General features: G+C 37.2%; 1 protein-coding gene across 2 annotated transcripts; it reads left to right on the top strand.

Moving 5' to 3' along the window:
• LOC149807081 (kielin/chordin-like protein) lies at positions 1–8,282 on the top strand. Of its 2 annotated transcripts, none has more exons than XM_089933858.1 (4): positions 1–23; positions 755–858; positions 2,482–2,613; positions 8,089–8,282. In XM_089933858.1, exons 2-4 carry the CDS (start codon positions 789–791, stop codon positions 8,223–8,225), a joined length of 339 nt encoding a protein of 112 aa, XP_089789984.1. In that variant the 5' UTR covers positions 1–23; positions 755–788; the 3' UTR covers positions 8,226–8,282. The 2 variants fall into 2 exon arrangements, with proteins under 2 accessions (XP_089789984.1, XP_089790066.1); XM_089933940.1 differs by lacking the exon at positions 1–23 and adding an exon at positions 78–96.
• Positions 8,283–11,883: the final 3,601 nt, after the last annotated feature.

Here is an 11,883-nt window from a genome sequence, read left to right as displayed (position 1 = left end):
GCCAGTGACGTATTCTAAATCCTGTAAGTAGACGTGAAACCTATATTTCTTACTATGCTAATATCAGTTTTATGCCAGTGAAGTATTCTAAATCCTGTAAGTAGACGTGAAACCTATATTTCTTACTATGCTAATAGCAGTTATATGCCAGTGAAGTATTCTAAATCTTGATCATGTGCTTTGTCTGTTCTCTAAATCATCATTATGTCTTGATACGTGTTTGCAATTCTTTATTCACTGGAGCGTTATCATTCTTATCAAATGACGACGCCATGGCTACTGATTGGTGTAATTGTGGTTATAACATCACATCTGGTTTCATTGTTCATATTAAATTTCTTTTTGACATAGTGCTGGTAATAGGTGTAATTTGTAGATGAGCCCATGAATCATAACGCCTGAAAACTGTATCGTTGTTGAATGTTATTGGTCTTTGAACAATTCTTTTTGTCTGGAGAGGGTGGGGGTTGGTTGAAAAAAAATGCAAATAAGGTTGTTTCTGAGAATGTCATAACGGATCAGCAAATGCAGTGGTAGGTGTTAGGTTTTTGTTTTAAAACAAAATAAGATTTGATAATAACCATGTGTTTATGGTAGTTATTCAAGTATTTTTTTTTTCATGGGTAGGGGTGGAGGGGTTAAGAAAGAATGTTTATTGGTATGTCGTACTGGCTCAGCTAATATAGTATATATGCTACTTGTGTACCTCTCATTGATCAGATAAGGCGTTCATGTATAGCCCTTCCCTTTTTAGATCCATTATCGTATGGTGACATGCATCTGACAAAATGAGTACATCGTACAAGATGGCGAAATATATCGGGTTTATTGTGCTCATCACGTACTGTCTTGCTTTAGGTAAGTTATCATATTCCATGATTTCAAGAAGCAAAATATTTATTTTATTAGCTTATATATCTGTATGTGCGTTTGTATGCCAAGTATATATACTGAATTATGAATTTAAGTAGACACGAATTTTGAATTTGATTTAGTTCTTCCTTAAGTCTCCCTGTTTGAATGCATTCGGCTCCATTTGATTATTTTAGACATTTCATATAATCATAACACAGTGTGAAATGTGCTATTTTAGCACAATGGGTTGGTCTGTTAAGATGAGGCCATCTTTCTGTTGTAACAGCTGTCTACTTCCGCGTGTCAGTTTGTTCTCTCTCTCTCTCTCTCTCTCTCTCTCTCTCAGAGGTAGAGATCTCTCTTTTATCTCAGCGTAAAACAAATCAAATCGAGGAAATGGTTGAGAATATAGTTTTGTGCCACTGAACCAGATCTCTACGTAAATTAAGCAGATGTGAAAATCATACTTTGATTGCAATCCTCTTTGAAATACTTCAAACAAAATTTGAACAGGAAACAAATGAATTACAATTTTAAAAACTTACAGGATTGAATATTGAACATTGCACCTAAATAAATACCAACTACTCAGTAGAAGTTCAAACATATTTGCCTAAAATGGGTTAAGAACAAACAAGCTTGTTTCAGTATGAAAGATGATAAAGTTGATGTGGTTTTTTTTTTACTGCTGTGAACTATGTGTTAAACATACCAAATGATCATGTAGATAGGTCATCAAAGTGCAATTTAGGTATATACGGACATCAGTTTTTGAGAGATGTCTGATATAGTTAGAATATATATATATATATATATATATATATATATATATATATATATATATATATATATATATATATATATATATATATAACGCTATCATACAAGTTAGAGAATTTTTAATTCATTCTCTACGGAGATTCCAATCCAGGTCCGCGGGTAAGCAACACCCATTGCCTTGCCTGCACACACCAGCTCATATTCCATCACGACTAAGCACACATCACCACAAACAATGATGCTGCTTAATCGGTGTTACATACGACCTAGTACTTAATTCGCATCTATCTACAAAGTCATTCCGGATTCCTATGAAAGAAATCAAGGTATATATGATTAATTATAGAGAATTATAAATATAAACCAGACAGAACGTCAATTCGTTCTGTCTGGTGTATCTTTATCCTTCTATCTCTCTCTTTCTCACCGCTCCTATGGCCTAGTTGTTAGAGTGTCTGCCTCCGATGCGGGAAGTCGTGGGTTCGATACCCGGCCGCGTCATACCAAAGACGTACAAAAATATTACTAACAGCTACCTCGCTTGGCGCTCAGCATTAAGAGGTTAATGTTAGGACTATTCGGCCTGGTGTCAGGATAATGTGACTGGGTGGGACATCATGCTACATGTCTGCGGCATGATGCCCCAGTGCTATATATCACTATAAACTGTCACACTGCAGACATCGTAGCGATATGACTGAAAAATTCTTAAAACTACGTTAAAAATCCAAATCTCTCTCTCTCTCTCTCTCTCTCTCTCTCTCTCTCTCTCTTGAACCGTGCTATCTGTTAGAATAACTAAAACAGAATGACGAGATGTTCAGTTTCCATGATTATACGTTTTAGACACGCCATGCGAGTTTGGGTCGCCTTTGCCTTCTGTTTTCTGTGGTCGCGGACCAAACCGTCAGGACTGTCCCAGTGGTTACTTCTGTCATATAGATCCACTTGACAGGTTCGCCGTATGTTGTGCTCAGGGTAAGTTAGTTTTCCAAATTCCAACGTTAGTAGATAGACATGTTTTGCAATTGTATAAATGAATGGCGTCGAGAAAAGATTACACATCTCCACTACGCATACCCAGGACTATGCCGTTGGTTATGTGAACGAGAGGAAGTGTGAATGGGCGATTACACATTATAGGGATTTTATTTACTCGCATCTGAAAATGGTGTTAGATATGATCATTGCGATACCTTAAGTATTTTTTAAAAAAATATCACATCGCATGATCGTAGCAATTATAATATCTTATTCCCATCGTCCGTTTTCAGTTCGCAATTTTAAGAGTTGTCTCACTTTCTGTACCTTTCAATTGTATCAGTGATTATATGGAGGGCTATTTCCTTCTTTTTCTTTTCTTTCCATTGGACTCATAGTTGGGTGAATGGACGAAGCAGAACAAAATAGTTATTAACAAAATACATGAAAATTATATGGAACCAATAATATGAATGAAAATATATGCGAAGTGTCGAATTTTGAATTACAGAAAATTTTAATTTGAATGCGTTGAGCAATTAAAGTCTTATCGCATTTAAGCGAGAGAGTCTTTTTGAAGAGTCACTTCGACTTTTTTTCGTGCACCTCCCCCATGGCAGTGTAAACTTCAAAGGAACAACATTCCGACCCAGTGAAATTGACCGGGGTATCTTAACACGGTCCTTAGTAAACATTTGAGCTACCAACCCTAACCGCTTGGTAGGAACCTATGTCCACTTATCATATTTTCAAATATCTCAGGAGAAAAACAAGCCAAGTAGTATGGTCGTGTGCCTTTAAAAACGGAAATAGCAAAAGGAAATCGAGGTTTATGGATGGAACGAAGTATTTGGAAGTTCCGTACCTTCTCTCTTATATATTATGATAGATAGGGTCCTGTCAGAACGGGTCATGTGGGTAATCTAAAGGTGTTTTTGTCACTCCGTATGTTTTCTTCCTTTAGATTATTGTTGGTTTTTTTCTTCTTTTTGTTTCTCAACATCAAGCTCGCGTCGAGCACCTGTGCTAAATAGTTGGCTCCCTATATTGACACTGTAGCTTGTGAATTACCCATTGTGTGCCAAATTTTAATCACGAACGTGTCGACAGTTTTCGTGTAGTGGGCTGATTTGTATTGGCACTCACAGGGTCCTGGTTCAGCTGATTTTTAGAATGTAAATATTTGGGGGTCATCTTGAGGAGTGTACATTGTTAGTTAACGTACATATTACACAGCTAAACAATTTATATAAGGGTTCTTCATATTTGAAGAAAAAATATATTGATATTAATCCATAAATAACTGACATAATAATGTGTAACATGTATATTCCATATAATACTCGACACGTTTAAATATCATAAATATGTTGAATACATCATCAGAATGAATCAGATGTCGAATATTTGTGTATCTCAGTACACATTTAATATGAAGTGTTATGCAAAAGCACAGCATACGTTAGTCATCACAATTAAAGGTTCATTAATTTTTTGGAATGCTGTACATAGCATCAGATGGTCCTGTTCTGGTGCCATCATCTTCTTCTAATAAAATTCAAGAAGGCACAATATCTGATTTTTCACAAAGTGGTCATCATATTGAACATCTACTAACTCGTGGTCGTCTTCAGATAAAAAATTTACACTTTCACAACCCTGTGCAAAACATAGTTGATAGTTAATTGAACTTGTAAATAAAATACTCTGCATCCTTTAACTTTAATACATTTCCATTTTCACTCTTTACAAAGTTTGCATCATATTTGCCACTAGGAAAGAGTTATTCTAACACTGTCCATTTAGAATTAGGAAACTGACTTTTAATTTCTAGCAAAGTATACCCATTTAAAGTCCCATCAGGACTTGCACAAAACCTTTTATCCTCCACTGACACATACAATCCAGTCACTTATAGTATAGCCATTTGAAAAAAGAAAGTATTTTGCTTTAACCTCACTGTCCTGCCCATGCTTTGTAAATTTGTTGCCAGTACATTTTGAATGTAAATGATCCCTTATGAAATTGTCATCTGTCTCTTTAATGGTACTTTGTATGAGCTGCTAGATGTAATTCGTATTGTTAGAGAGTCTCTCCACAAAGAACATTGACATTGACTTACAGTTTCATTTTGCAGTTTATTAATATGATCTGCATCTAGACGTACATACTTTGAAAACAAATGTTAAACATTTCCCACAAGATGATAAGCTTTCATGACTGCTATGCTATTGAAGTGATGCATAGCCTGGACAGTTCGAAGGTTCACTTGTGAAATTTTTGTTCATTGTTGTTCCTTTAATTTGAAATAAAGCTTTAAGTGGTGAATTGTCGACTGCGGTTTTAAACTCTGCCTTTGTCCCAAAAAAATAAATAATAAAAAATGGTGCGTTTTGGGCAACGGGCACTACTTCTCTGTCATCTTTAATGGGGCTGTCGCCAATTTGGCGTTTTTGAATTTAATATTTGCAAGGGGTTTCAGTTCAACATTTCTCTTCGAACCTCTGTTCCACTTAGCTGTCTTATCAGTAAATCTGACCCCAGCAAGATTATTTCTCACAGCATGTTCAATTCTCCACAACAAAGCACCGACATGACTGGACGAATGTCCTTTCCCGGCCATACATGTACACCACCCATTCTCAACAACCCCCTCCATGGTAAAAATAAATAAATAAAGTAAGCTTCGTTTACTTTATTTACTGTCTGTGATGAGCGTATTTCTTCTTTCGTGAAAATTTTATTCTCCAAGTTCGAAGTATTGTGCAAAACTGTATCCATATTTCCACTGTGGAAGTAGATATAACTTTTGTAAGCTTTTAAAGTGCTTCATTTATTTTCCATCTACTGCTTTCGATGAGATTAAATGGTTATAAATGTCGCCGTACATGACATTTGGCCACTCTCTCATGTCGTCGGTCCATTCATTTATATTTCAAAATACATCAGGCATTAACATCTCGCTTCAGACATTGCATTTTTCAGTGCAAGTATCAGTTTGTTTAAGGCTCTTCGCAGTTATGTGATGGCAGACGCAGCAGTGGTGCTCCAAGCGGCTCAATCGATTCAAAGGGTGATAATTGAAAAGAGCTATACTCGAGCACGTGCACTGGCTTCAGAGTGTAACTTGAACATGATGGGTATGCATCAAACTGGACACCCACCCACCCGCTCTTAGGCGATGTAGTCTCTTTGATTCAAATTATTACGTGTTTCCACTTTTGCTCAAAATTAACTAAGTGCAGCAAAGTTTTAATATAGAATCGTTTGTCTAATACGAACTAACTATAACTTGAAACTTATTGCACACATTAATTTTTTTCGATCAGTATCTTATTGTTAAGAAAAGCTCATTGTAATCGTGTGATGAGTTTAACTCTTACAGGCTATTGGTAATGCACAATTCAGCACAGGTGGGTTGAGGATGGTACTCTGTGAAGAAATTGCTACAAAATGATGTTAATAGTGATGTCACATATCTGCATTTCTTTCAATTAAGTGTCCTGCAAAATTTAGCAGTAGAAAGGCCCGTATTGGCTTTAAACAGCATTTTATGACGAAGACAATAAAACAATTTTCCATGTATTTTGGTAATAATATTATGACATAATATTTAGTTCCAAACATTATATTGTTACCAAAAATGAACAGCTTGGAATATTTTCATATTCTCAGTTAATATGTCTTTCTGCATATGCTGTTTTTTGTGTGTGCATCTATCTATCTATCTATCTATCTATCTATCTATCTATCTATCTATCTATCTATCTGTCTGTCTGTCTGTCTGTCTGTCTATCCACCCATCCATCCATCCAATCCAATACCGGGCTATTGTTTTTACGCGCAAGAATTAAAGGGTGACGCGACTGAGCCCAAATTTAATGAATTTGTCCTTTCTATCGAAACTCTTTCTACTAAACTAAAAACTATGTAATAAACAGAAGCTCCAATTGGTAATGATTTAAGAATAAATTTACGAAAAATATTAAACTTTTGCTCCTTAAGGCCCTCAAAAGCTGAAAATTACTCAGCTCGTTTCATGCATTCAGTATAATATAATAAGCGATTTGAGATCCTTTATGTGTTCGTAACCTTGTAATGTGACATTACATCAGACAGACAACCGCTCCGGTGACCTAGTGGTTAGAACGTACGCCTCGGATGCGGGAGTTCGAGGGTTCGAACCCTTGCCGAGTCATACTAAAGATTTACAAAAATGGTACTAACAGCTGCCTCGATAGGCGCTCAGCATTAAGAGGTTATTGTTTGAACTGGTCAGCCTGGTGTCATGATACTGTGACTGGGTGGGACATCATGCTATATGTCTGCAGCATGATGACCCAGTGCTAGACATCACTATAAACTGACACCTTGCAGACATCGTAGCAATATGACTGAAAAATTGTTAAAGCTACGTTAAAAATTCTTCACACACACACACACACACACACACACACACACACACACTCAGGCAGACATATCAGTTATTACCTCTCATTATAGAGTACAATGGCATCATCCAGCCGTTTGATTTGTAACTTTAATCAATTATCTTTACTAACGACATGATCTACATACAAGACTACGCTAGAATGCTTCTTGCAAGACAACATTTATTTGTATGACATGCAAGTCATTGACCATTATGTTATACAAAAGTGTTCCGAAATAGCTCCATCGAACAAACTTCTGACGCATACACCACGTGCACGTGCAGAAACGTTCAGATCCAGCGTGCTTATATGAAATCAGTTGAATCAATGACTTGTCAAATGGTCCTACGCTGAAAACTAAACTTGCATTTCAAAACAATTAAATCTTATCCATTATTATTATTATTGTTATTATTATCATTACTACTACTACTACTACTACAATAAATATCCAAAGACTTATACACAAATAGACCGGCAATCATGCATGCATAGAGGGACAGAATGATTTACTGATTGACGGGTAGATGGATGGACAGAAGGAATAAATATTCATAGAAAGTTACATTCATTTAGCGCACTCTCTTTGAAGACCAAGCACTTCAACTCGCACATTAAATTTATTTAAATATTTATTCCGTAAAGCGTGGTAAGACCAAGGACAATGTATTTTCAGAAACGTGTTATTATGGTAGACATACATACCACACAGGTCAGAGCAAGCATTCCTCTAACGGTTGCAACATGTGACCGTGTCAGTAGGGAATGGTTGCCTGTACTGAGCGTTTCGCGTGCGCTTAGTTTCAAGAGACCATAAAGGAACAGTTACTTCCTTAATTACTTATTTACTTAAGTAATTACTGTATGTCTTCACAAGTTTCAACTGGCTTAATGAGATAATGTTTGTATTATTTGAGTTATATTACCTGTTTATTATAACTACTGGTACTTTATAATCCGATGTTATGTTTGTTGAGGATGATAATGATGATGATGATGATGATTATTATTATTATTATTGTTATTATTATTGTTAAAGTTTTGACGTGCCTCTACAATGGGACAACGTACCATACTGGTGACAGTTTCAAATCTTCTGATGGATGCAATACGTGCGGCTGCAATAACGGGATGGTCTTCTGCACGGAAAGGGCTTGCTTAGGTGTCGCTGTTTAAACTCGCCACAAGTCAAATGGTCTTGTTTCTAAACTAAACAAATGTTTAAAAAGGAAATGGTGTTTTGTTATTATTATTATTATTATTATTATTGATACTGACTGCACATCAACCGGGTGACCGTTCCTGAAGAGGGAATGCTGCAACACTCGTGGCTGTAGTAATGGAATTATCGGTGGGAGGACAATTAGCCCCGTCAATTACCCCCAGTCCGTCCCCCCCGCCCCCGTTTCTCCGTGTCAATTGCCCCCTGGATAACTACCTCCATGACATGGTTATTACCTGTATAAAAGAAGCAAATACACTGAACAACTAAGTAAAACCAAAAGTGATTACGGTGCATGGGGCGGCCTATGATAATTACAAGATGCTAAGTAGTTGATGCTTTTTTTTTTGCCAATTTGAAATCTGTATCTGTCAGAAAACCTTAAAATGAATTCATAACTAATTTGGTCCACGTCTTTTACATATGAAGATGTGTACCAAAATATGACCAGTTTTTATCTGATAAAGTATAATAACAATTTTGAAGTGAGAACCAAATGTATGATAACTACCAAATGCTATTACTGCAACAGAACTAATAATAATTGTTGTGACTTGCATTAAATTCCATTTATCCCCAGCATATACTCCAGAGTGTCATTCACTTTTTACTTTTGAAATTACATAGTTTTAAATATAGAGTACAGTTAATTTCTTGCAATCCAAAATTGTTCTGTTCCAGGAATTACGGCATAAATCATTTATTCTATAAAGTGATATAAGCTGCTTTAGAAATTATGTCGCAACATTCTAATATTAATAATGAGCAGTAGGTAGGTGTACTAAAAGCATACGTTGTGTGCAACTCCATATAGGTATAAATATTGCTACGTTGATCATATTTACGAATTACACCAAGCAGGCAAACATACCCATCAAGGCTTGCATAATATATACTTACTGCAGTGATTGTTGGCGTTTGATGCTATCTATACATTTCTATATGGTTGGATGACAACTGTCAAAATTAGCTTGAAAGCTGTGGTACCAACAGAGTTGTTTGTTTGGGGTACTTCTTCTCCACGATTAAAAATGTGCCTCTTTATATAGGAGAATAGCCATGTCACGGGGGTAGTTGTCCAGAGGGTAAATGACAACGAGGGTAATTGACGACGGAGTGACTGACCTGGCGTGCGGGTACTCACTGGGAGTAATTAACGAGGAGTAATTGATCGGGGTAAATGAACAGATGTAATTGTCCTAAAACCAAGATTTTCGTAAGCTTTATGTAGTTCTTAAGGCATCGAATTTGTTAAATGGTCTTACACTGCAGCACAAAGAGATTCACCAAAAGATTTGAAGTATTAAAATTTACACACAATCCCATATTGTTCCAGCTCGTGCATCAGTACAACATGAAGTGCTTGGTTTCTGTGTGACTGTTCCAGGTGCGTAGTGTAAATTGTACAACCAGCCTACAATGTTCTCAGTAGTTAAGGGGGCCACCCTAGGGTCTATGGGAATTATCATTAAAAACACCCCTGGGCCACTCTAGGGTCTATGTAAATTTAACATGGACAAAACCTCTGGGCCACTTTAGGGTCTATGGGAATTAACATGGACAAAAATCTTGGGCTGGTCTAGGGTCTATGTAAATTTAACATTAATCACTCTGGGCCACTCTAGGGTCTATGGGAATTAACATGGACAAAAATCTTGGGCTGGTATAGGGTCTATGTAAATTTAACATTAATCACCCTGGGCCTGTCTAGGGACTAGGGGAAATGGAACAGGGTCGGGACCCTATTTTAATATGGTCCCGACCTGATGGGTCTCTATTTTATTTTAAAAAAAATTAAAAAAAATAATTTAAAAAATGGGGTAGGCAATTGAAAGTCTATCTCTTTTCGAGAGATTGGAGTGGCCCTGAAAAGGGTCTTTGGGTTTATGTTAATATGCCCTTAACATAAAGGGCATCTACAACATCTTCTTCGTCTTAGGCTTAGTCTAATGGTAGGTCCATAGACTAACACTCTTTTCAGGCATCCTTGCCTCTCCACGTAAATCCTACGTATCCATAGGCTCGTGTCGGTCCTATGGACAACTGTCCATTTGGATCGGACATACATCGGTATGTCCGTCCTGAACATCATCGTTGACACAAGAGTGGAAGAGTGTACGTCGGTCCACATGTTGAGGCGCCGAGAACAGGTGAATCAATGCAGTGAACTGCGCTTATTTATAGGTAGAGGAAGGATTGAAACGGATTGAGTTCATTGACCAATCCAAACACGCGTTACAAAATTCAGTCAGCCATCGTCCAATCGGAAGAGAGTAGTCTGTGACGTCACGTGGTCTATATAGATTCGCTAGCGCCTGTGTGCAGTCAATCTATGCGACAGTTATTCAACATGACGGAAACTCAGAAAACGATCAATTGGGGTGCAACAGCAGTGGAGACCACCCAAGGGAACCCGGACTTACTTTCAGAAGAGGTAAACTGGGATTTTGTGGATTTTCTTACCTCGCAAGAATTTGTTCCGGAACCTTTGTCACCTTCTTCATTACCGCACGTGGAGAATTTTAGACAGAGACAGAAAGAAGAATTGGAGAAATTTATACAACAGCAAAAGGAAGCGGAACAAGCTTTTCTCCTACAGCAACAACATCAAGAAGAAGAGGTAAGAAAGAAAAACAACAACAAGAAGAAGCAGCAGCAACAAGGAAACAAGGGTGTGAAAATCAAACGGTCACGGTATTGTTAGACATTTTAGCGGAGTTAAGAAGTCTGAAACAAATGTATCAGACTTCTTTATTACGACCGAAGAGAATACGACCTTCCCGAGCTAAACACTCCAACCCTGTGACTAAGCCTATCGTGCCACCCTTAGTGATTTCAACCAAATCATCATCATCATCAACAGTACGCAGTCCAGAAGTAGGCCTCGGCCGTGGCAAAGGCTTAAGACAGTTAAAGTTGATTGCTTAAACTCACCCCTACACCAAAAAAGGCCCTTTTCAGGGCCACCCACGTCTCTCGAAAATAGATAGACTTTCAATTGCCAATAACTCAAGAAAAACCCATTTTACCCCTATAGTACGTGTCTGTGTATGTGTGTGTGAGTGTACGTGCTTATTTTAAAATCAAAACCCAAAGACACTTACCTTTATATCTAATTTATTCTTTTATAAATATTTACAATCCAATTCACAATTCACAACAAATCACTTTAAAAAGTTCACAGACTTCTTCTATCTCATTGTTCACTCTCTCTGTTTTTTCAATTTCTTCACCGTCACAGTCTTTTCCTCCTCTTCCTCCTCACTTTCTTCCCTTCTTCTTTTCTTCTCCTGTTTCTTTTTCTTTGCCTCTTGTAAATAGAATTGTCTTCTTTCTTCCTCTTCTTCCTGTGAAGAATCCCTCTCTTCTTCCTCTGAAGAATCCCTCTCTTCTTCTGACTCCTTTTGTTTCTTTTTTGGGCAATCTGGAGACCAATGTCCTTTTTCTTGACAATAATAACAAGTATCTAGACTTTTGTCTTTTCTAACCCCTTTTTTTTGACGGTCTGGACACTCTGAAGACCAATGCCCTTTCTTCTGACAGATATAGCAAGTATCTTGACTTTTATCTCGCAAGGAAGGAGAGTAGTCCGTCGAGTGGTCTGAAGAAAAT

This window comes from Sinohyriopsis cumingii, chromosome 1 (assembly GCF_028554795.1).
Source record: "Sinohyriopsis cumingii isolate HCF-2022 chromosome 1, ASM2855479v2, whole genome shotgun sequence".
In the NCBI taxonomy this organism is placed as follows: domain Eukaryota; kingdom Metazoa; phylum Mollusca; class Bivalvia; order Unionida; family Unionidae; genus Sinohyriopsis; species Sinohyriopsis cumingii.
The sequence above is the reverse complement of the archived record's forward strand: the minus strand, read 5'-3'. Positions and strand labels throughout refer to the sequence as shown.